General features: G+C 43.8%; 1 protein-coding gene across 1 annotated transcript in view; it reads right to left on the minus strand.

Moving 5' to 3' along the window:
- Window positions 1–22,459, minus strand: part of Habp4 (hyaluronan binding protein 4) — a 43,984-nt gene extending 21,525 nt beyond the window's left edge. Inside the window, exons 1-5 of the mRNA XM_008855128.3 lie at window positions 22,045–22,459; window positions 15,731–15,878; window positions 7,871–8,032; window positions 7,381–7,446; window positions 1,882–1,962 (exon numbers count right to left, since the gene is read on the minus strand). Of these exons, the coding sequence (XP_008853350.1) occupies window positions 1,882–1,962; window positions 7,381–7,446; window positions 7,871–8,032; window positions 15,731–15,878; window positions 22,045–22,348 (761 nt within the window). The 5' untranslated portion in view covers window positions 22,349–22,459. The remainder of the gene's footprint in view (window positions 1–1,881; window positions 1,963–7,380; window positions 7,447–7,870; window positions 8,033–15,730; window positions 15,879–22,044) is intronic.
- Window positions 22,460–25,962: the final 3,503 nt, after the last annotated feature.

Below are 25,962 nucleotides of genomic sequence, written 5' to 3' on the forward strand. Positions count from 1 at the left end.
GAGCATCCCAAAGAAGAAAGGAACCCCTGACAGTCTGAGGTATGAGAAACAAGACCCCTCACTCTCTGAAACAAATTCAAGAGACTAGCAAAAGTGAAAGAGATTTTAATCCTCCATTCTGCAGAACAGGAAGCCAGCCTAGGGAAAAAGGCAAAATGGCTGGGGGGCCCATTTGGTGGTGGTGCCTGTCCCACAGAATGATACTCCAGCCAGTGACAGTCTTTACGCTCCTCTAGCATAGTCCCTGTCCCAAATCCCCCACCTTATTGGTTCAGGAAGCAAAGCCTTATTTAATGAATATCCTGGGGCTTGAGACTGCCTCCTTTTCTAATCACGGGCTCAGTCATTTACCAGACTGCTCATAAATTTTCAACCCTCAGAGTTCTGAGACAAGCAGGCACCAGCCACCAGCTGGGACAAAGGGGCCTAGCACTTCCTTGCTTATCTGTGACTCCTTGGTTAGCTCTAAGTGCACCATCTCATGCTGAAAATGGAACATAAAGATTTATTTCTTACAAGGATCCAAGGTAGTCAGTGGGAAAAAGACCTGAAGCCTGAAGAGGTGTGAGGAGAGATGGCCTGAAGAAGCGGGGCAAGGAGGTAAGTGCCGTGGACTGATTATGCTCGGAGAATGTAAGACCAATGGTGAACTTGTCATCTGAGGCTCTAGATTTCTCTGAGGTGTGGGGACAACAGGGGTACAGTGTCAGGGTTTTGATGAATCCATGAAACAGGGATTGCTGCAGTGATGACTGTTCATTTCAGAAAAATGGCGATCAAGATTTTAGAGCGTGACCAGTGAGGTGGCTCATCAGGTAAAGGTACTAGGTGCACAAAGCCTGCAGACCTGAGTTTGATCCCTGGAACCCACATAAGGGTGGAAGAAGAGAACTGACTAAGTTGTCCTCTGACCTCCACATACATGTCATGGCACACATGCCCATCCATAAACATATCATGCACAGACACACATACACAGTAATAAAATTTTTTTTAAAAACCCTTCACAAAGGTTCCAACTGCCCCCCACCACATGACTTGCAATGCTCAGCCTTGGGTTCAGACAGAGAGACGGGAGAAATTATCCAGGAAGAGGATTTGCTAGCAAGATACAACAAACTGTCCATAGGGCAAGGAGGCTTAAAGCTCAAGTATACGAGGGATGGACCAAAGACCCACGAGGAAGAGATGAGATGGACCTAGGGAGAAAAGGGGGCAAGAGTGAAACCCGCCACAGACACATGAACAAGCTTCTGATGGGGAAGAGGTAACAGACAGTAAACAGAATACTTGAATTTGACTTACTATCATTAAAAACTATCCCTCAGATTACTTAAATTAACTAGTTTGATCATTATCCATTAATACATTAACAAGATAAACCTCTGACACTGAGCTTTTAGAAATCATTAAGATAGACGAGGGGAGATGGCTCAGTGGGTTAAGAGCACTTGCTCTACAAGCATGAGAGCTCACATCTGAATTCCCAACACCCATATAAAAAGCTAGACAAGGCTGTGTGTGCCTATAAACCTCAGCACTGGGGGACAGACAGGTGGATCCTGAAAGCTCATTGGCCAGCTAGTATAGCTGAGGGATCTCATTTGTTCAGTCTCAAGGCAATAAGGCACAGAATGACAGAGGAAGATACCTGGCATTCTGCTCTGGCCTCCACATGCATGCACACACTGCACATTCATGTGCACATACTCAACACACAAACATCACACATGACACAAACCATAACACATACAAGGGACTTTGTGCTCAATTAACATGATGTCCAATCTTCAGAAAGAAAGGAGATGGGGGGGGAAGAGGCAGACAGAAAGACAGACATAGGCAGATAACCCAATGAAAAAAATTAATGAAACTCCCTACTTGGCTGAATCCTCATCCAGGGCGCCCTGAGACTCCTCCATCACCAAGGTCTCTTCCATGGGTGCAGTTGGCTCTGTGTCACTGAAAAGCAGCAAGAAGTTCTGGTCATGTTCATCAAAACTGTTATATAATTAAGGCTGACAGACAGTTTAGGACACAGCTTAATTTTAAAATTTTATTTCTATTTTGTATGCATGAGCATTATACTTGCATGCATGTATGTGTATCATGTTCATGCAGTGCCTACAGAGGCCAGAAGAGGACCTGGCCAGTCACTCCCCTGGAACTGGAGTGACAGATGGTTGTTAGCCCATGAGGGTGCTGGGAACCAAACCCTGGTCCTCTCTGCAACAGCAGCCAGTGCTCTTAACCACTGAGCCATCTCTCCAGCTCCAGGAATTCCAATGTTTAAAAAGTTACACATATTCTCCAACTATAAGTGTTGAATGACTTGTTAAAAATAAGCCTATGCCATATCAACCTCCAGAGAATGGCAAAAAAAAGGGAAAGCAGATCCCATGAAGATGAACAGGCATGATGACAAGTGAACAGAGATAATAAGGCTGCAAAACTGATCTGAACATCTACACAGAATATCAATATCAACTATACAGAACATCTGAATGTACAATCTCCACACCAGAAATGACATCAGGAAAAATAATTTGAATTTTAATTCCCCAAATTGTGAATTTTTCCCTTTAATCCTATCTGAACCTGACATTTTAAAAAAGATTCTTGGGCTGGAGAGATGGCTCACTGGTTAAGAGCACTGGCTGCTCTTGCAGAGGACCCCAATTCGAATCCCAGCACTCACATAGTGGCTAACAACTGTTAACTTCAGCTCCAGGGGATCCGACACCCTCTTTTGATTTCCCCAGGCACTGCACAACATGGATGCACTTACATATATGCAGGCAATACATTCATACACATAAAAATAAAAATAAAATAGTAAAAAAAATATTTCCAGTTGGGGCTGGAGAGATGGCTCAGCAGTTAAGGGCACTGACTGCTCTTGTAGAGGATCCAGGTTCAATTCCCAGCACCCACATGGTGGTTAACAACCATCTGTAACTCCAGTTCCAGGGGATTTGATGCCTTCTTCTGACCTCCATGGGCACTGCACAACATGGGTGTACTTACACACATGCAGGAAATACACTCATACACACAAAGTAATAAAATATTTTAAAAATATATTCTCAGCTACAGAATTTCAGGAAACTGATGATAAAACAGTCAATACACCCAGCATTTTACAGACTATATCACACAATCTAGTACTTTTAAATCCTCGGTTAGGAAAACGTTTCAATGAAGACTTTAAAAATAAGTTTTAAGTACACACAAGATGAATTTTGGCAATCTTCTCAATTTAAATTCTTAAAATTTTTTTATTTATTTTTATTTTATATGTTGAGTGTTTTGCCTGCATGTATGTTAAGTGCATCACATGCCTGCAATTCTTGCAGGGGCCATTTGAGGGCACTGGATCCCCTGGACCTGGAGTTACAGACAGTTGTTAGCCACTATATAGGTGCCAGATCCTCTGCAAGAGCAGTCAGTGCTCTTAACTGCTAAGCCATCTCTCCAGCCCCCTAATTTTTATTTTTATATTGAAGCAATTATAGTCAATTAAAAAAAAACACTTGTTTCTTGTCTTATTTTTCAACACAAAGTTTGTTAGCATCTACTAAAAAAAAATACCTCAAAGAATAAAAATAAATAAGAACCTAACATAAAAGTACCCATGCAGGCTGGACGTGGTGGTGCAGGCCTTTAATCCCAGCACTTGGGAGGCAGAGAGGCAGGTGGATCTCTGTGAGTTCAAGGCCAGTCTGGTTTACATTTACATAGCAAATGCAGGCCAGCTAGGGCTACAGGGAGACCCTGTCTCAAAAGGACCAAAAAAAGAAGCTGAGAGTGGTGGCACACGCCTTTAGTCCCAGCACTTGGGAGGCAGAGGCAGGCAGATCTCTGTGAGTTCAAGGCCAGCCTGGTCTACATAGTTCTAGGACAGCTGGGGCCACAGAGAGACCCTGTCTCAAAAAGACCAAGAAAAAAAATTTTATTTTTATTTTATGTATATGAATGTATTGCCTGCATATGTGTAAATGCACCTGTGTCATGCAATGCTCATGGAGGTCAGAAGAAGGCATCGAATCCCTTGGAACTGGAGTTACAGATGGTTGTTAGCCACCATGTAGGTGCTAGGAATCAAACCCAGGTCCTCTGCAAGAACTGCCAGTGCTCTTAACCACTGAGCCATTGCTTCAATACCGTATCTTTTTTCAAAAAAAAAAAGATAAAAAGGAGAAAAAATGGTGGAACACAAAAAGGGTAGTACTTTTTAACTTCAGTGATTGATTTTTTTTTCTTTTTTGGTCTTTTTGAGACAGGGTCTCCCTGTAGCCCCAGTTGTCCTGGAACCCACTATGTAGACCAGGCTGGCCATGAACTCACAGAGATCCACCTGCCTCTGCCTCCCAAGTGCTGGGATTAATAGTGATTGATTTTATGGAAAAGAAATGATAAATCCTCCCTTTGTGTTGATCTGAATTACTTTGTGAACAACTACACATTAGTCTGTGATCAAGACAAGTTCCAAAATCAACAATTCATTCCAGCAGATGTCCTTTTGCTCAGAGTAAATATCCAACATTAGATTCATCAGAAGATGAATCTCCAGGCCAGGGCCTATGTTTAACTGACTTCAGTTACATCTGTGCAGAAAGTGCTGTTGGTACAACTGTGCTCCACAAAACAACATTGAGCACTAGCACTGCAAGGCTTTGTGACTGCTCAAATTTTGTCTGGCTTCACTCTAAAGCAAACAGATTCCATTCAACATTAGTTGATAACAACACAGAACTGTCGTGTTCTTCACAATAAAATTGTAATGCAACATTCCTGAAAACTGCATATATGGGAGTCTCCTACAACTGTTAACAAAATATTGGTTACAGGGTCTCCTTGTAGCCCCAGTTGGCCTTGAACTCACTATCTAGACCAGACTGGCCTCCATCTCATAGAGATCCACCTGCCTCTGTCTCCCAAGTGCTGGGATTAAAGGTGTGCACTTCTATGCTTGGCTGACTGTACTTTTTAAACCACTGCAAATGAGAAAAACTATTCTAATTCATCATAGACACTATCAAACTATTGAAGAAATTTGATACTGCTGGAAATAGCTCAGTCATAACAGCTTGAAAACATTTTGTCCTCAATTCTAATTATTGCTGCCAGTGTTTTCAAGTATGGACACTCAACTACAGGAAAATCCTCCTAATGTACAATGAGCACCAGCCTTTGCCATCCACTAGCACATCACTTACCGCACTGAAAAACCTCCACTTTTCCCAGTCATCATGGCACATACCTACAGCCATGCTACATGGCCTTCATGTCAAGGTGACTAGCTCTATCTTCTAAGAATTGAAACTGATCTTAGTTTAAGAAAGTCTTTTAGCTACAAATTATCATGTAAATTATTACCACAAATCAGTCCGAATTAATTGGAGCACTTTGATATTGGCCTGCCAGTCCTCCAGGAGCACATCTGGCAACTTCAAGTAAGGAGACCAGGTTGGCCCAAGTGACTTTAAGGTAGTTATTAGATAAGTTGGTAAATCATGACTTAGAAGTTGCTTGTATTGTATATTTGTAAGTGTATATGGGGGGAAGAAAAGAAAGAGGGAGGGATAAAGAAAGTAAAATAAAACAAAATCAAAAGATTTGCCATTGAGATCCTATGGCATTCCAGGCTGAGAACCACTTGACAAGTTTCTCTTTCTCTTTGAAGTCAGCAAAGGAAGCAACAGCAGCAAACTAACATTACAGTTGGTGTTATTTTGTACATCTGTCTTTTAGGGCAGTAATTTAAGGAAAATAAGTTACTGTAAAAAGCTTATATTCTTTGGGGGGGGGGGGCTAGAGAGATGGTTCATAGGTTAAGAGCACAGACTGCTCTTGAAGAGGACCTGGGTTTGATTCCCAGCACCCACGTGATGGTTAATGACCATTTATAACTCCAGTTCTAGGGGACCTGACAGCCTCTTTTGACCTTCACGGGCATTGCACGACACAGGTGCACTTCATATACATGCAGGCAATACACTCATACACACATTAAAAAAAATAAAAATAATTTTTTAAACAGTTTATATTCTTCAAAAGAAAGGTGAAAGCTCTGATCCCCTTGAGCCTTCAACTGTGTGGAAAATTGGGTCCACACCATCACCTGCTCTGCAGTACATCCTAGCTCTCCTTCTGCTGATGCTAGAAGACATCACTCCTGCAGCTGAGCAATGACAGAAACTGAGAAGAACCAAGCACCTTCTCTACATACCAAAACTGGTGAGGCACCAAGAAGCCAAGTCTCAGAGAAATGTCCAGTAGGAGCTTCAGGTGAAACTTGTTATTGAGTGTCAGTTTGCAAATGACTTGTTTGTTTGTTTGTTTGTTTGAAACAAAGTTTCATGTATACTAGGGTGGCCTTGAACTCAGTATATTGTCAAGGATAACCTTGAATTTCTGATCCTCCTGCCATGGATTACAGTTCAGGCCACCATTCCCAGTGTATGCAGTGCTGGGGATCAAACCCAGAGCTTCATGCATACTAGACAAATACTCCCATCAACTGAGCAACATCCCCAGGCTCAAAGACTTCAAAAAGTCAGGATCTATAAGAACTTGGGAGTCACAGAAAAAAGGAAAATAAACTATAGGTTAGGTGTGATGCATGTGGCTATAATCCCAGCACTTGGGAGGCTGAGACAGGAGGATTCATGAGGTCAAGGAGAGCCTGAGCTATATAGTAAGACCATGTCTCAAAAATAAGACAAAAAGTAAAAGCTGGAAAGATGGTTCAGTGGTGAAGAGCACTGGCTGTTCTTGCAGAGGACCTATGTTCAATTCTCAACACCTACAGCGTGGCTAACAGCTATCTATAATTCCAGTTTCAGGAGATCTGATGCCCTCTTCTAGCCTCTGTGGACACCGTATCCACGTGGCACACTTAATACATGCAAGCAAAACACTCATACACACACACAAAAAAAAATACAAATGAATAAAATTAAAAATAAAGAGCATTCTGAGACGTGCAAATGTACCAGGCCATATACTTAATGATGTCAGCATAAATGTGGATCATTTAGCTGTAAAAATAAAATAAAATAGACCTTTAAAAGCAGTTGTAAGTTGAAATACAACATAACAAATGTGTTTAAAAGCTATCTCCTGGTTCAATCAATCCCAGGTAGTGGTACACATACACACACACACACACAGAGAGAGAGAGAGAGAGAGAGAGAGAGAGAGAGAGAGAGAGAGAGAGAGAAGGGCAGGCAGGCACACACACACACACGCACACACACATTATCTCACTAAGCCAAAACACCCAAAAAGCACAACCAGAGACTCCATTTCAAAAAGGCTAATACACAGGGGTTCCCACTCCACTGCAGACTCCCAGAGGACACAGGCGTAACTTACCTGTCTTTACCTGATCCCCAGGGGCGAACACCACAGCCAACCATGCTGTCCTCAAGTCTGTTTGCTCTGAAGAAAGAAAGAATATTCCCTTAAAGCAGAAGCTGCTCTTCTTGTCAATTTCCCAGTCAGAAAACACTGCCCCAGGGATTTGAGAGATGGCCTGGCACATTTAGCTCTTGCAGAGGACATGAGTTCAGTTCCCAGCACCCACACTAAACAGTTCACGATTGCCTGTAACTCTGGCTCCTGGGGCTCTGATACCTTCTTCTGGCCTCCTCAGGCATTGCACACATAGGTTCACGCACATGCAGACAAAACACTCATACACATAAAATATAATTAATAAAAAAATTTTAAACAAATCTTTAAAAAAAGAAAATCTTGCCCCAGGATCAGCTTCCTACAAGAATGACAGCACACTCATAGAAAGTTGCCTATTATCAGATCATCAACAGTCCCAAGTGGAAGCAGGACTGACCCACAAACTTACGCTCTATCATTGCCACTGTATCTTTCAAAATCTCGTTTCCCTCGCTGGTCAAAGAAGTCAAAAGCTCTGTTCCCAGGACCACCTCGGCCTCTGCTCCTCAGGCCTCCTCTGGGGCCTCCACGTCCTCTTAGTGGTCTGTCTCGATCAAACCTCTCAGCTGGTCTAGGAAAAGATGAGTATAATAAGTGATGACATGGATTAGAAAGGCCTAAAACATTTTTCAAGAAAAACGAAATCCTAGAAGGTGGTTATGGTATAGTATATTAGGAAGAACATAGCCTCTCTGGAGGCCAGAAGAGGGTTTTGGATCACCTAAAACTGGAGATACAGGCAGTGTGAGCCACCTGATGTGGGTGCTGGGACCAAACTTGGTTCCTGTGCTAGAGCAGCAAGCACTCTTAACCACTGAGCCATCTTTCCAGTCGTGAGATTTTATTGTTAAACCCACAGAAATGTGAGTCTTTTTCTTGTACATAGAACATGTATGTCTTGATATGCTGCAGAGCTGTCCTTATCCATGTGGGCATACCTGACTTCCTGGCCTACATGCAGCCTCCTGGTCCCTACAGAATGCTACTTGACCCTGGGTATTTGAGTCTCTCACTTTAGGCCACAAAGCCAGTTGCCTCCTGGACATCTCCACTTGTATACTGCTGAACCTGGTCAGACACATGGCCAACACTGACCCATGGTTCCTCCCATGCCCGTCACATACCGGCTGACAGAGGACCCCAGCCTCATCCAGACTCCAGGTCCAGGGGCACAGCCAATCTGCACACTTCCCATGCAGCCCTCCTGCCCTGCCTCTGGTCAGCATTACTCTTGTTTCAGTCCCACCAATCACTAAGCTCTCACAGGAAAGGTCTGTGATTTTTTTTTCTAGTTTAGTAAGATTTTTTTCATTTGTCAAGGCTTTTAAAAATATTTAAGGGCAACAACAAATTACTTATTTAGTAGAGATTCTAGAATCAAGAAATATAGTGGCATTAACAACTTAAATATCTGCACTAGAGAGTCATACTCCTGTCTACTTTCACAGCTAAAAATGATACACTAGCTGGGTGTGGTGACGCACACCTTTAATCCCAGCACTTGGGAGGCAGAGGCAGGCGGATCCTCTGTGAGTTCGAGGCCAGCCTGGTCTACAGAGTGAGTTCCAGGCAGCTGGAGCTACAGGGAGACCCTGTCCAAAAAACAGCAAAAAAAAAAAAAAAAAAGATGCACTAAAAACTACTATACTATTATCAGTAAGAAGACACCAAACTCACAAGTTTTTTCAAAAATTTGAATACAGAGCTACTGATATTTAATTTTATGCCAGTCTCTTATACATTAAATAATTTTCCAAGTTGCCTTTTCTTTCTCCCAAATCAAACCACGTTTAAAAAAATTGGACTGTTTATAAAGACCATTTTTGAACTATAGTTAATACCTAATGCACAGCTCTAAAGCAGTAACAAAAGAAAAGGGTAACCACTTGCCCAGAAAGTTAAACAGGGAAATTTTTAAAAGCTTAATAAAAATTGAGAGGAAATGAATGGCAAAAACATACGTAAAAAGTAATGTCATAGGGAAGATCTGGTCCAAATTTACAGAACTTTAGATCACATATCAACAAAATACATTATTTTCAAATACAATAGGGATTAAAGACAGGCCTAGAAATAGCTGTGTTCTGGTACACTATGATCCTTGAAACCACTTCTCTATTCCACACACTTTTCCCATGTCCAATTACAGTCTCAATTGCTCCTTTATAATCACTTATTTTTCCCTATTGAGACAGGGTCTCCCTTTGTAGGGAGAATGGCTTCAAATGTGCGATCCACATGCCTTAGTCTCCTGAGTGCTGGGATTATAAGGATTCATAATCATGCCTAGCTTTTCTTTCTTTGTCTTTTTGAGACAGGGTCTCCCTGTAGCCCCAGCTGTCCTGGAACTCACTATGTAGACCAGGCTGGCCTTGAACTCACAGAGATCCACCTGCCTCTGCCTCCCAAGTGCTGAGACTGCAGGCGTGCACCACCACACCTGGCCTGAGCTTTGTAATTTTTTATCTTTTAAATTTATTATTACTATTGGGGGCAGGCATGACTGCCACGGTGTGCATGTGGAAATCAGAAGACAACTTTGCAGAGCTGGTTCTCTCTTTTCACCTTTATGTGGTTCCAGGGATCAAATTCAAACTGACAGGCCTATGTGGCAAGCGCCTTTACCCATGGAGCTATCCCATCACTCTGTTTGCTTCTTTTAAAAAATGTTGCTGAAGACTGACTAATCCTATACTCCACTTAGAAAGTCTGTGACTTCCTCATAAGCAAATAGAAGATTGCACTTGGGCCAGCATCCTGCTTCATGCACCTGTGACTCAATCCTTGAGATAATCCCAGTGCTGCAGTTAGTGTCTCCTGATGGCCCATGTATTAAAGGTGTGGTCCCCAGCCCACAGTGACATAGGGATGTGGTGGAAACTAAGAGACAGAACCTACCAGGAGGCTTAAGATCTTGGAAGAGGACTGGATTCCTGGTCTCTTTCTTCCTCTCCTTTTACCTTTGGGCCGCGAGGGTGAACAGTCTTTCTCTACCATGCACCCACCATGCTATGCTACCCCCCCCACAGGTCTAAAAGCTCAGAAACACTCAATCATGGACTGAAACTTCCAGAACTATGAGCCAAAATAAATGGTTGCGCCTTTTAAATTGTTCACCTTAGGGATTTTCTGACAGTAAGGGAAAGCTGGCTAACGACCCTAATAAGGAGGCACAAGGACCACTTTTACAGCACAGAGGCTGAAGTTCATGGAGAGTGAGAACTCAGTGTTTAAGGAGTATACAGCTTCAGTCTGGGAAGATGAAAAGTTTTGGAGAGGGAAGGCAGAGATGGATGCACAACAATGTGTCTGTATTTAATGTCCCAGAATAGCACATGTAAAAATGATTAAAATGGGGGCAGGATGGCTCAACAGCTGGGAGGGCTTGCTGCACTTCCAGAGAACCTGAGTTCAGCTCCCAGCACCCAAATGAAGTGGCTCATAACTGCCTGTAAGTCCAGCTCCAAGGGATCCAACGCCATCTTCTGGCCTCCTCAAGAGCCTGCTTGCATGTGGTAGATAAATAAAAACAAATCTTTTTTTAAAAAATTATTGAAATGGTAAGTTTTGTGGTATATTCATTTTAGAACACTGTGTATTATGTTTGTGTGGTGGAAGCACATGTGTGAGGGTTGCACACACCTATGTGCACACATGTGGAGGCCAGGGGAGGATGTCAAGTGTACCCTACTTCTTTGAGACAGGCTTTCTCACTGCACCTGAAGCTTGCCATTACAGTTGGACTGACTGGCCAGCGAGCCCTGGGGTTCCATCTGTCTCTCCCCCAGTGCTGGGATTATAGACATGAAGATGCTGGGGATCTGAACTCAGGGATTCATGCTTGCATAACAAATGCTCTTATTCATCTCTTCAACCCCTTTAACCACATTTTTTAAAGAGAACTTTCTTAAACATGTAAGTGATTCTTTCCTAATAGGTACTGACTTCAAATTACCAGGAGGAAACTACAGAGAGGAAGATCCAGAATGTATCCTGACAAAGGCACACTAATTCCTTTTTTTAAGATGATTTATTTTTTGGCTGGGCGTGGTGGCACACGCCTTTAATCCCAGCACTCAGGAGGCAGAGGCAAGCGGATCTCTGTGAGTTCAAGGCCAGCCTGGTCTACATAGTGAGCTCCAGGACAGCTGGGGCTACAGGGAGACCCTATCTCAAAAAGACCAAAAAAAAAAAAAAAAAAAAAAATTTTACTATGATTTCTATATTTATGTGTGTGTCTGTGTGAGTGAATGCCATGCGTGTGGGGGAGAGGGGTGGGTACCAGTGGAAGCCAAAAGAGGATGTCAGACACCTTGGAGCTGGGGTTACAACGAGTTGATAGCCATCCAATGTGGGTGCTGGGAACAAAACTCAGTACCTCTGGAAAAGCAGCATGCACTCTTAACTCTCTCCAGGCCCAGCACACTAATTTCTTCATAGTCTATAGTTAAAGAGTTGAAGTCAGCTTATTAGGAGCCTAAGGAAAATCTCCAGCTTTGCTGACAGCAACATCTGCACCCCTAGATCCACTAACACCAACCTGAGTGGCTGGTCTCTGAAGCTGGTCCTAGCTCAGTCAATCCTGTACCACTGATGACACTGTTTCTGAGGGAAAATACATGTCCCTCAGGAACCAAACTGGGTAAGACCAGAGACACTCAAACTCTGGGTCTTTGTTTTTCGTCTGTAAGTTGAGAGGGCCGAATTCAGATAATTTTTCAAGACAATCAAGATTCTATACTCCTATCCAGTAAATATGTATCAAGAAATGCAAAGTGAATGACATTCTAACATCAAATAAGTAAAAACCAACCTGACTTATACCCCAGTTTGCAGAAAGTGCTGAGAGAGATGTTCTCACAAATTAGTGATAAGACAAACTGACAGGTAACTGGCACAGTGGTTTGTGACTATGGATCAAGAGTCCCAGGACCTCCAGTCCCAATTTTGTCGTTTTCATACTACATGCACCTATTCAACATTTCAATTAAGTCCAAGACAGATACAGGTCACCTGTCTGACACAAACTGGCATTCTAATTCCAGGATTTCACCTAGGAAATGCCTTGCCTTAGATCAAAAGCTACTGCCCAGGTATTTATAAAGGATAAGACCGAGCTGAGGACAGGCCCTGAAAAGCTAAGCAAATGACATCATGACACACCCAAATACAAGGTCATCAGAGAGCCACTGAAATACAGATCTTCCAAGTGTGAAAATGTCATAATGAAACCCATTGTTATTAGTAATTAACATGCACTAAAAATGCAGACCAAGCATTGTTGATGACATGGGAAAAACCTTCATGTTGTGTCAAGAAGAAAGAGCCTTAAGTGCTCAGTATATGTGCACTATCTTTGTACCACCTATGTAGATCAACAGATTAAAAGGGAGGGGCACAGGACAATTGTGGGAGTTGGTTCTCTTTCTACCATGTTGACCCTGGGGATCAAACTCAGATCCCCAGGCTTGGTGGCAGGTGCCCTAACCCACTGAGATACCTTGCCTACCCTTAATTTTCTCAATAATTTAATTTTTTTCACATTATCTAAATTGACTACTATTTTTGATTGAAGGTCTTGTGAACTTTCATTATCAGGAGAATATTTTAAAAGAAAACTAAGGGCTGGGCATGGTGGCACACGCCTTTAATCCCAGCACTTGGGAGGCAGAGGCAGGCAGATTTCTGTGAGTTCTACCAGCCTGGTCTACATAGTGAGTTCCAGGACAGCTGGGGCTACAGGGAGACCCTGTCTCAAAAAAAAAAAAAAAGAAAGAAAAGAAAACTAAGAAAAAAACTTTTATAACATCACAGGACTTTTATAAGTAAAACTTCCCTGCACACATCCCTACCTGACATGCTGAGGACACACAACATCCATGGTTTTCCTATGAAAGTACACAACTCACTTCCATGAGGAAATGTCTAATTGAAACTATGAGAAATACTGAAAAAAAATGTTTCACACTCTTAAAACATGTCTATCACAAAAGACGCAGATAAGGAGTTTGCCAGGGTTGACTTTGGTTGTCAACGTAACACAGCTGGGAAGAGGTACCTCAACTGGGAAATTTTCTCTATCGCGTTGGTGTGTGGCCATGTCTGTGGGGCATTTTCTTGATTGTTGGGTGATGTGAGTGAGAGGGTCCAGCCCACTGTGGGTGGTGCCAGCCCTGGGCAGTGGTCCTGGGTTGTAAAGAAAGCAGGCTGAGCACAGGCCAGAGGAGTATACCAGTAAACTGTGGTCTGTGCTTCAGTTCCTGCCTCCAGGTTCCTGCTTGAGTTCCATCTCTGGCTTCCTTTGATAAAGGACTGTAATGTAAGCTCAAATAAACCCTTTCCTCCCCTAGTTGGTTTTGGCCAGGATTTTATGATGGCAATAAAAAGCTAACTACAATAGAGCTACTTCAGATTTGAAAAGATTATAGGTAAAACACATTCCTAGACTGGGTCCTGAACTGGAAATGCTGTCTCTTTTTCTAAAAGGACATCATTAGGACAATTGATGAAATCTGACCAAAGTATACAGATTACAAAATTTAGAGTGGTTCAGTACTAGTATTGCATGAGTGTTAATGAACTTGATAACTGTACCATATTTCTAGGAAATACATGTAGAATACATAAAGATAAAGGCACATTTGTGCATCTTTCTTGTGTGTGTTTACGTGGGTGCATGTGTGGAGGCCAGAGGACAACCTCAGGTGGTATTCCTCAGGAGTCATCCACTCGTTTGCTTTTTCTTGGTCTTTATGAGACAGGGTCTCCCTGTAGCCCCCAGCTGGCCTAGAACTTACTATGTAGTCCAGGCTGGCCTTGAACTCACAGAGATCCACCTGCCTCCACCTCCCAAGTGCTGGGATTAAAGGTGTGCACCACCACACCCAGTTTCATTTGTTTTCTTTTTTAATTTTCAGTTTATTAAATGTGTGTATGATGTGTGTGTGTGTGTGTGTGTGTGTGTGTGTGTGTATGTGTGTAGGCAAGAGGACAATTCTGTGGAGTTTTTCCTTCCACCTTTTATGTGGGTTCAGGGGATCAAACTCAGGTTGTCAGGCTTGAGCAGCAGGTACTTTTACCTGTTGAGTCATCTCACCAGCTCCACCTTATTTTTTGAGACAAGATCTTTCATTAGTCTGGAACTCACTGAGTAGGCTGGGCTAGTTGGCCAACAAGCCCCAGGGATCACCTGTCTTCACCACCTCGGTCCTAGAGTTACAGGCATGCAGCACAGTGCCTGGCTTTTTCATGTAGGTGCTGGGGACTGAACTCAGGTCCTCATGTTTGCACAGCACTGTCCTGACTGAGCTACCTCCCCTAACCTACTTTCAAATGTCAAAGGAAACACTAAAGTGCGTATGTGTAGAGAAAGAAAACTCTAAAGCAATGTAGTAAAAAGTTAACATCTGGGGATGCTACATGAAGGATATATGGTGAAGAGGAAAAATATATAATCTGTGTATTTAATATTGTTCACCACATGGGCTGTATACCCAATTTCTCTTCCCCGATTTTCTATTCCTGTGTTTTAGGACATAGTGACTGGCATGCAGTGCTTTTCTTGTAAATGCTTAACCACAGATGGCAGAAGCAGAACTGACAACGGAGGCTCAGGAGACCAGAAACACCAGTTATCTGATGGGACCCCTGTTCCCAATTGTCCTGTTTACTAAATTCCATTGCAAAAATGTTTAACCAGCTGCCGGTAAATCTGCCTTTGTCGTCAACTTTTAACTGCATAACCAGGAAAAGAATTTCCTGAGATTGTCTTCTATTTTATGACATATAAGTAACTGAGCTGTAAATCCATAGCTTGAAACCACCAATGAAATGATTGCTGAAGGATGATGTGTAAAACTCTCTAAAACCTACGAACTAAACTGGGTTGGGACCCAGAACCTCAGAGCATTAGCCCATCTGAGACCACTAGTGATAAATAAAATGACAAATGCTTGGTTTCTCTGCTGCCTGATTTTCCTTAACAATGGGAATTCTTGTGATCTTTGTAAATTTGAAATTTATTATGAACCCCCCATAATCCATATACTCCTACTTGTACACTTAAATATGTATGAATTACCCTACAGCCATCTTTCCATGTAATAAATGGATTCAGAGGCTATCTGCTTTTACTACTAAAAGTGTTATCAACGTGAGTCTATGCATTGAACTGCAATTTCCCAGGACTACCACCACAAAAATGTCACAAGTCCCAGTAGTCATCTGAAACCTCAGATAATACCCCAGCCACCAGGATTGGAGTGCATACTTTTCATCTGTCAAGTCCGCCTGCCTCTCGGTGTCATAAGGCCGATATTCCCTGTAGGACCTCCGCTCTGCTCTATCTAGTGCCACGTCTGTCCCCCGGCTGTCATTCCATCCTTGCTGCTCCCCTCTTCTGGTAATCCGCTTCTGGCCTATGAAGAAATCGGGAAAATCAGAAAGAGCTGGACACAACATCCACAAAAGTACCTAGGGAGCATTTAAAGGGACTTCACTCTACCAAAAACCAAGGTCACTGGAAGGCTCAACAGTTCAGAAAAGAAAACAGTTGCTCATTCAACTACTACCTAGTCTAATGATTAATAAAACTTATGTGTATAAGTGTTTTGCCTGCATCTATTTGTGTGTACCATGTTGTATGCCTGGTGCCTGTGGAGGCCAGAGGGCATTGGATACCCTGGAATTAGACTTATGGACAGTTGTAAGCTGCCATATGGGTGCTAGGAATCAAAATCAGGTCCTCTGCAAGAGCAGCATGTGCTCTTAACCCATCTCTCCAGCCCATTTCATTTTGAGACAGGGTATTACTATGGAGCCCAGGTCAACTTCGAACTCATGATCCTCTTGCCTTAGGTGTGTGTGCCACAATGCCTGACTAATTACAGGTATTTTTTTTCTGGTACATCTGTGACTGCTATTGAATATATTTTACTGACTAAACTACATTTCACAAAAGCATCTTTACCAAATCATGGTTGTAAGCCCCGTCTAGAAAATTAAAAGCTAAATAGTCTGTATCTCAGATCATGCTTTTAGAATCTCATCTACAAACAAGCCAAGAGCAACTACCGTTTATCATCAGCCGTGAAGGGTTTTGTTTTTACAGGGTAGTGTACATAATTTAGATTTTCCTGCTTTTCAACAGGATTTACAAATCTGGCGACATTCATCTCAGGTATGATAATTCTTATTGAAGAGTCAGCCAGTATTCAGCAGAGGACTGCTGTGTGCACTGAGAATCCAACCCCAGCAAGGGCAGGAACAAGGTGCTGGAACCACTCTAGTGCTTTCTTCTCTTTCAACTCTCCCTTTTCACTGCCCTCTAATTTTTATGCTTTAAGCTTTTTAATCCACGCCTATGTTTGAAGCCATCTAATAGTTGATAAATATGTTGTTGTGCAGAATTGCTCTACTTCTTAATTCATCTTCCAAAAATGTCTCTATACATTGAGAAGTTTCCTCTCAAACATTATATGCAACTTTTACTCTAGTGGCTTTCATTATTCTTAGCAGAAAATAACTCTTCACATTGATTATACAGCTATAAAATATTAAATTTCATCAAATAGGTATCTTTTTAAATATTTTATATTTACTTTTTATGTGTATGAATGTATCACCTGCATGTATGTAAGTGCACCCATGTCAAATAATGCCTGAAGAGATCAGAAGAGGGTGTCAGGTCCCCCAGAACTGGAGTTACAGACAGTTGTTTGCTACCATGTGGGTGCTGGGAACCAAACCTGGGTCCACTGCAAGAGCAACCAGAGATCTTAACTGCTGAGTCATCTCTCCAGCCCCCAAACAGGTATATATTTTTAAAAATAGATATATTTCTAACTGCTGAATTCCTCACTCACTCATAGACAGCATATATATGCATATATGTATATATGCTCTTAAGAAATACTGTCAATGGGCTAGAGAGATAGTTCAGTGGTTAAGAGCACTTGCAGCTCTTACAGAGGACCTGGGTTCAGTTCCCAGCACCCATATGGCAGCTCACAACCATCTGTAACTTCAGTTCCAAGAGATATGATGCCTTCTTCTGGCTTCCACAGGCACTGCATGTATATAGAATACTTACATGCAGCAAAACACATAAAATATTTTTAAAAAGAAAAGAATACAGGAAAGAAAGGCCTTTAATCCCAGCACTCATGAAGCAGAGACGCAGGGATCTCTGTGAGTTCCAGGGCCAACCTGGAACATAATGAGACTCTGACAAAAAAAAAAAAAAACCACAAGACCCCCCACACACACACCAAAACAAAAGAAATACAGGCATACACATATTTTCACACTAATATTTCCTATCTATGCTTTAGAGTCTATCACTTGTAAATATTGTCAGGTCTTATTTAAAGCAAATATCGTTTGTGATATCACTAACAAAAACATGAAACTGTTAGCAATTCATTACTTTTAATATAAAGTATTTTTCAAGTGTGGAAAAACTATACCACACACCTAAGTTCAGTCTGTTTTACATGTCCCATAACTAGAAATGTTTAAACCCAATTTGTACCAAGGAGTGAGATCACAATCTGAGTTGTAGTTATGTTTAGGAAATGGAAAGACTTCATCATAAAGGGAGCATTATGCTTTTATTGAAGAACTATACATTACCAAGAAACAAAAATTGGGGGTTGTAGAGATGGCTCAGTGGGTAAAGTGCTTGCTGTGCAAGTATGAGGACCTGAGTGTGGATCCCCAGAACCCACATAAAAGTCAAGCTGGGTAGTGTGTGCCTATAATTCCAGCACTGGGGAGGCAGAAACAGAAGGATCCTTGGGGCTCACTGGTCAGCTAATGTAGCTGAATGGATGAGTTCCACGTTTAGTGAGAGACATCTCCTAAAAACTAAGGTGAAGAGGGACTGAGGAAAACACCCAATGTCAACTTCTGGCCTCCACAAGCACACTTGCATATACATGCATACAAGAAATCAAAATTGGAAGAGGTGTTTAAAATATAAGGGATGAATTATCACCATGAAAATTAACATGTTGAAAGTTTTAAAGAGTTTGTCCACGACAGTCATCAAAATACCTGTGGATGGCACTTTTTCCTACCTTTCTTCAGTATAAAAAGAACTATTTGGGGGCTGGAGAGATGGCTCAGGTTAAGAGCACTGACTGCTCTTGCAGAGGACCCAGGTTCCATTTCCAGCACCCACATGGCAGCTAGGAACCGTCCTTAACACCAGTTCCAGGGGAATCTGAAGCCCTCTTCTGACCTCTGAGGCAATGCAAGACACGGGTGCACTCACATACATGCAGGCAATACACTCATACACAATTTCCTATTTGCAGCTCATTGGTTTCTCTCATTGAACTACAGAATTGTTAAGGTGCCTATTTATTCCAGCTTCTGTTTCCTCTAAGTTGTTTCTCACTGTAACAGTTAAACTGGAATTCCACAATCAAAACTTAAAATGACATTTACAGCATCCTTTATAGTAAAGTCTCTTCCAAAGCTTCTGTGTATAAACTGGAACTGTTAACTATAATAAAGATAATTATCAGCACCTCACACCTATTTCATTCTTCTAAACCCCTCAAAACAAAGATAATCAGTGGCATCCCCCTCCTCCACACACACACTTTGGTTCTAAGACACAACTGAAAGCATTTGCTTCTCTGTGCTGGATCAGCAGCTCCACAGAGACAATGTGGACATTGCATTTCACCAGCCCTTTCCAATAAAAAGCTGGCACACACAGTCTGATTGCTTACCTGACTAAAGCCCAGTGAGTAAACAGCATACAGTAAAATTTACAGTAAGATTACCTATAAAACACAACTGAGCTTTGGCTCATCCACTGTAGCCCTGAGTCTGGGAAAGCAAAGATGAAGTAAGTGATGATTCAAGGATGAATTTATTGGGCAAGGCTCACTCAAGGCTTTAAGTATATCATTAGACAGTCCAGAACATTAAACATCCATGGGAAAAATAATGACTTACACATTTTTTGATCAATAAATGCTTCTATTACATGGCAAATGTGTTTGATATATCTATACTAAGAAATCCACTCAGGACATTCAAACTAAGGTAAGTTTTTTGAGTGTAGAAAAGTACAGCCCTTCACATCAGTTAGGACTAATAACACCCCAAGAGTAGCTCTCTAACACCAATTACAGACACATTCAGTGCAGTTGCTACAGGAGCTGAAATTATTACAATGGTTGCTCCTGAAATTATGCATACTTGAAAAAAAGAATTCTAATGACAAAATTTCCATTCTAACTACAAAATTTACCATAGACCTCAAAAGCCAGATTGCCTAGACCCTGAACCGACAGGGAAAAAAATCTAGTTTACAGTTCCAAGTAGAAGTGAGTTGTAAGAAAGGAAATAGCAAGCACTGTGTGTGTGTATATGTCTCTGTGTGTGTGTGTTGTGTGTGTGTGTACATGAACACAACCTGGGTATTCACATCTCAGAAACCACTCACCTTATTTTTTGAGACTGACCTTCTCTGGGAACTGGGGCTTAGGTGGGGATGAACTCAGATCCTCATGCTTGCCAGACAAGCATTTTACTGATTAAACCTTCTCCAGCCCCACCTATGCTTTTATTATATAAACTTAGGCACATAAACTCATTATGAATAGTAGGAAACATAAGGGGTCTTAACTTTATACATTTTCGAGATCATTTTAAATATCCCTAACAGTTAAATGTGGTGGCACACACCTTTAATCCCAGGACTAGGGAGGCAGAGGCAGGGGGAGCTCTGTGAGATTAAGGCCAGCCTGGTATACATAATGAGTTAAAGGCCAGCTGGGGCTACAGGGAGAACCTGTCTCAAAAAGCCAAATGAATGAATAAATAATTTCCATAACAAGGGCTGAGGGTTCAAATTCAGCGGTAGATCACTAGCCCAGCATGCATGAGCCCTTCACCATAACAAAAATATATTTTAATTTCAGGACTAAAAGTCAATATTTTATTAGTAATTGCAGTTTGGTAGTCTTCTGAAGGTGACAATATTGTCGCTTGTTAAAGTAAATGGCCAGGTGTGGTGGCGCATGACTTTAATCCCAGCACTTGGGAGGCAAAGGCAGGCGGATCTCTGTGAGTTCGAGCCCAGCCTGGTCTACATAGTGAGTTCCAGGCCAGCTGGGGCTACAGGAAGACTCTGTCTCAAAGATTAAAAAAAAAAATTTTTTTAAGTAAATGGAGAGAAAAACCTTGGCCCTTCTCAATTCTTATCTTCCTATTTTTTCTAGCTACATTTAAGAGAAACACATAATACAAAATGTATAACACAGTTCATCTCAATTTTTTTTTTTTTTTTTTTTTTTTTTTTTTTTTTTGGTTTTTTTGAAACAGGGTCTCCCTTTACCCCCAGCTGTCCTGCGGTCCTGGAACTCACTATGTAGACCAGGTTGGCCTTGAACTCAAGAGATCCGCCTGCCTCTGCCTCCCGAGTGCTGGGATTGAAGGCCTACGCCACCACGACCAGCTAAACGTTTAAAGAGTCCTACCACCCTAGAGCATTTATAATCTCAACTTTATTGCAATGACTTGCTTTTTTTATTCTCAAGCAATGTCTTAACTATGTTACAGATAACAGTACATCACATTACCAGTTGTGTAAATCAAAGACTCAGAACTAAAGCTAGGGAGTGGAATGCCCAATTTTTCTCAAGCAAGGGATAAGGCAATCAAGCCTACTTGAACCCTCTGCCCACCCAGCGCTCAGACTACAGTCCTTAATCTCAACACTCATCAACCTATCCACCACCGCCTTATTACGGAAAAATGGGGCAAGCAGGTGACTGGAGTTAGGCTGCTGTGGCCCAGACAGTCCAGGTGACAGCCAATCAAGTCTGAATCAGCCTCCTACGCGCAGACAGCCCACCCAGCTGCCGGCCCGCCCTTCCGCTAAACTGGGAGGGGAACTTTGAACATTCCCACTGCAAAGGTTAAAACCTATTCTCCCGAAACAGCCTTGGGTTAATCACGTTACACATCCCACCCACGCCACCTGCTCCAACCGCAACTACCCCAGCTGACAGCATTTGGGGATGGAAAGAAGAGACAGGCCGGGGATTCGGCGCCCACCCCACCTGCCCCGGGATTGGGCCTCAAGTCACCGGCTGCCAGCACCCTCGGGTTGCCCAGGCCTCCCCGCATCTTCAAGGCCCCCGAGTCCCGACCCCGGCAGGATCCCATCTCGCGTCGCCTACAGACCTGAATCCCGCAAAGGCTGGCCGGGAAGATAGAAGCAGCCTCCAGCTTGCAGAACTGGGGATCCCGGCCTCGTGACCCCCAGGTTGCCTCAACAACTTTGCAAAGTTGTGCAGGCCTGGGTTCCAGTGTTGTGAACCCAGGACCTTGCGTCGGAATGGGCATTCAGAGGTGACCCCAGGGTCCCCTGCCCATTAGGAACCTAGGCTCTGTCCACTCTCCCGACCTGGAACGCATTGGTCCGGGGGGTGCGACCCCGGCCCCTCCACGGGGCAGGCCCCCCCCGAGACGGGTCCCAAAGCCCCCGGCCTTGCAGCTGGAGCTGTAACCTCGGTGCCCGGTCCGTCCTATCCCTCTCCCACGCCGTCCGATGCGTACCCGGAGGCTGCGGTCCGCCCCCTGGGCTGTCTGGCTGTTGTGCGCTGGGCGTCGCGAGGCTCTTGCGCTCCTTCTGGGACTCCCTGCGGCCGCCCGCGCCAGCTCGGTGGCCCGAGGCCCCGGCCGGGCTCCTGCCACCGCGGAGGGCCCCGCTCGAAAAAAAGCGCTCGGCCTCGCGTAGGATGTCGAATGGGTCCGACTCGTCGTCCAGCAGGTGGTGGAAGCGATTGGCCACGACGCAGCCGAACGTCTCCTGCATCGCGGCGCCCGCGGCGGCCACCGGGCTCCCCAGGGCGCCCTTCATGACGCCGCCGCTGCGGGCCCGCGGTGGGCAGCCCGGACCTGCGAGACTCAGCGAAGCCGGCGGCGAGGACCCATGCCGCACGCCGCCGCCCTCCCTGCCCTGCGGTCGGCTGCCGCCCCCCGGCGCGCCACAGCCAATCAGCGCACGTGAACACGCCCCTGGCCCGGCCGGCGTCTCCCAACGTCCAATCAGCGTCCGACTTCTGTGACGTCATGCGCCCTATTGCCCCGCCCCCTCTGGCTTGGCGGGGGAGGAGGCGGGACCGAGGGGCGGGGCTACAGGCTACAGGCCGGGTCCCGGGTGCTAGGGTGGACGTGAGGGCGTCCGTGGGCTCCTTCTGGGAGCAGGTCCTCTTTCCTCATCCGCCTCACTTCACTGAAGGTTATCTAGGCACCAGCCATTTAGCGCCTGCGTATTGAGCACTTAGCGTGAAGCTGGAGGAGAGGCCGGTGTTTTCAGAGTCGGTAGACTGAGGCAGAGGGCTAAAAGAGGCAGTGTTCTGAGTCGTCATACATCACAGGGACCTGGCCTAATCACGAAGCTTGGAAAGATGTGAGTTAGGTACCGACAGTTAAAGAAGGGGCCCAGGGGAGAAGGGGACCAACGGAGAAGGGGGTCAGGGGAGAAGGGGACCAGTGGAGAAGGGGGCCAGCGGAGAAGGGGGCCACGGGCAGAAGATCAAATGCAGGGGTCTTGGGATGGGAGAGAGCACAGCATATTCAAGCTCAAAGAAATAGACTCCTGGAAGAGACAAGTTTCAATTTGATGAGAATCACGACTTCGGGTTTGAACACGTGAGGTTTAGGGTCCTTTTTCACTTTTTTAAGACTTGCTTTCATGTTATGTGTATGAGTGTTTTGCCTGTGTGTACCTATGTGCAACCACGTCCCTGCCTGGTACCCACGAAGGCCAGAAAAAGGCATCGGATCTCCAGGAGCCAGAGTTACTGACGGGTGTGAGCCGCCTTGTGAGTGCTGGGCACCAAACCCAAGTCCACTGCAAGAACAGCAGGCGCTCTTAGCCCTCTCTCCAGCCCCTTGTTTTTCGTGTTTTTTTTTTAATGTTTTATCATTTTAATTTTATGTGTATGAGTATATATTGCCTGCATGTATGTAAGTGCACCTCCGTGGTGCAATGCCTACGGAGATCAGAAGAGGGCTTCGGATCCCCTAGAAGTGGAGTTATAGACCGTTGTTAGCTGCCATTGGGTGCTGGGAATGGAACCTGGGTCCTCTGCAAGAGTAGCAAATGCTCTTAGAGCTGAGCCAGCTCTCCAGCCCTCAGCCCTTTATTTTTCATTTGCGACATTCAACCAAGGCCTGCAACTCAGAGGAGAACCCTGGCCTAAGGGCTTCCTCCAGCAACTTTTGCAGCGTGGTGGAGGTGGCTCCTGGCTGCCCATCCTGCAGCCATTCTCTCTCGCAATTTGTTTTGTTCAAGCACCTGATGGCCGCAGGCCACAGAGTCATGGAGCCCTTTTCAACCTCAGTCTTCATCTTCAACTGTTCACTAGAAGTATCTTCCTTCCGGTATCAGCATTGCTAAGGACTGGGGAGGGCGGAAAATGGAGCGGAACAGGGCGGGGGGCGGGGGGATTCCGGGAAATGTTTTTTCTTGCACTTTAAAAGATGATTGAAAAGGAGTCTGTGATTTGGTTCTTGTACGTGAAGAAATCTTGATGTCTGGAGTTGCTTCCTTGACTATACGAGTGGAGAAAGCTTGGATGGTTGATGATGCAGAGGGACAGCCCACCCGGGAGCCCCCCTGCCCCAGATTTGTTTAAACTACGCTTAGTTGTGTTTCTTACATCCAAAAGCATCCGGCTGAGTGCTTCAAAACCAGCGTTGACTTTGAGTACCAAGTGGAAAGGGAATTTTTTCTTTGGCAACTTAATTTTTTTCCCCACTTACTTATTTTGGGGGTAGGAGGCATGCCACAATGTGGGTGTGGACATTAGAAGTCAGCTTTCAGGAGGTGGTTCTCTCCACCAATGTGGGATCTGGGGTTTGAACTCAAGGTCATCAAGCTTGGTGGCAAGCACCTTTATTCGCTGGTCCCATTCTCCCCCAAGTAGTCCCCCACCTCATGTCACATGTGAACAGAATAATTAAATCTAAGTGCTACAATGTCTGAGTTTGACTCAATCGACTTTTCTGTCCAAGGAAGTCAAGGGTGATTTCTGTCTCAAATTGCAGTTTGCGGTTTGTGTTCCCAGGACTTAACATGCAGGCGGCTGTACAGTAGGTTCTCCGTAAATAGTTGTTGAATGAAGATTTTAAGATACCTGGTCATTTCCTTCTTTGAATTAATAGAGATTATAATACCTGTACTTTTCAGCCAAAGTTGAAAGCAAGTACTTAAAAACTTGAAGTATTCTCAGAGGCACTGCTTACCATAGAAGTAATTCAAATGTGAGTTAACTGGTGACTGGATAAATAAAATGGGGTACAGCCACTTATTAGTTGGGCATAAAAAGAATAAAGTAGTGGGCCGGGAGTGGTGGTGCACACCTTTAGTCCCAGCACTTGGGAGGCAGAGGCAGGTGGATCTTTGTGAGTCCGGGGCCAGCCTGGTCTACATAGTTCCAGGACAGCTGGGGCTACAGGGAGACCCTGTCTCAAAAAGACAAAAAAAAAAAAAAAAAAAAAAAAGAATAAAGTATCAATTCATACTACAGCATTAGGTGAACCTTGGAACATTGTGCTAGTTAGATGTGACAGGCCACAGAGTGATCCATTTTTATGAATTTCCAGAATAGGCAAATCCGTATGTATTAATTACTTTCCCATTGTTGTGCCCACAATACCTGGCAGAAACAACTTAAGGAAGCAAAAATTTATTTTGACTCCCAGTATTTGAAGATTTCAGTCTGTCATGACAAGGAAGGCATGGTGATCAGTTCAATTTATGCTGTTGAAAGTGTGAGGTGGAGGCTGTTCACATCATCCTGGACCAAGAAAGCAGAGAGCGAAACAGGAATCAGGTAGGGATAACATCTGCCCATTCCCAAGGACTTATCCATGTAGGCCCTCCCTCCTAAAGGTTCTATAGCCTCCTAAAATGGCAGGCACTATCAGCTGAAGAACGTGCAAACATGCATTTAAACCATGAGCTTATGGGGGACATTTCAGCGTCAAACCTTAACACCATAGAAACAAAAAGCAAGTTAGTGATTGCCTGAGATAGGATAGAGGATGTTGGAAAGTAGCTACCTAAAGGGGACAAGTTTTCCTTTGGGGACAATGGAGATGTTCTGAAAATAAAAAGCAGTAGTAGTTTCAGAAAATCATCAATTTGATAAATGCCACCAAACTGCACTCTTTAAAATTGTAAAAATAGAAGCTGGAGAAATGACTCGGTGGTTAAGAGCACTGGCTGCTCTTCCAGAGGAACTGGGTTCAGTTCCTACATGGTGGCTAACAACCATCCTTAACTCCAGTTCCAGAGAATCCAGTGCCCTCTTCTGGCCTCCAGAGGCACCAGGCATGCACATGGTACACATAGGCACATGCAGGCAAAACACTCAGATAAAATTAAAATCTTTGAAAAATAAAATTGTAAAAATAATATTACATGTATTTTTCCATAGTTTTAGTGGGAGAAAAGAGCATGTA

The sequence above is a fragment of the Nannospalax galili genome, unplaced genomic scaffold, assembly GCF_000622305.1.
Source record: "Nannospalax galili isolate Female #2095 unplaced genomic scaffold, S.galili_v1.0 scaffold467, whole genome shotgun sequence".
In the NCBI taxonomy this organism is placed as follows: domain Eukaryota; kingdom Metazoa; phylum Chordata; class Mammalia; order Rodentia; family Spalacidae; genus Nannospalax; species Nannospalax galili.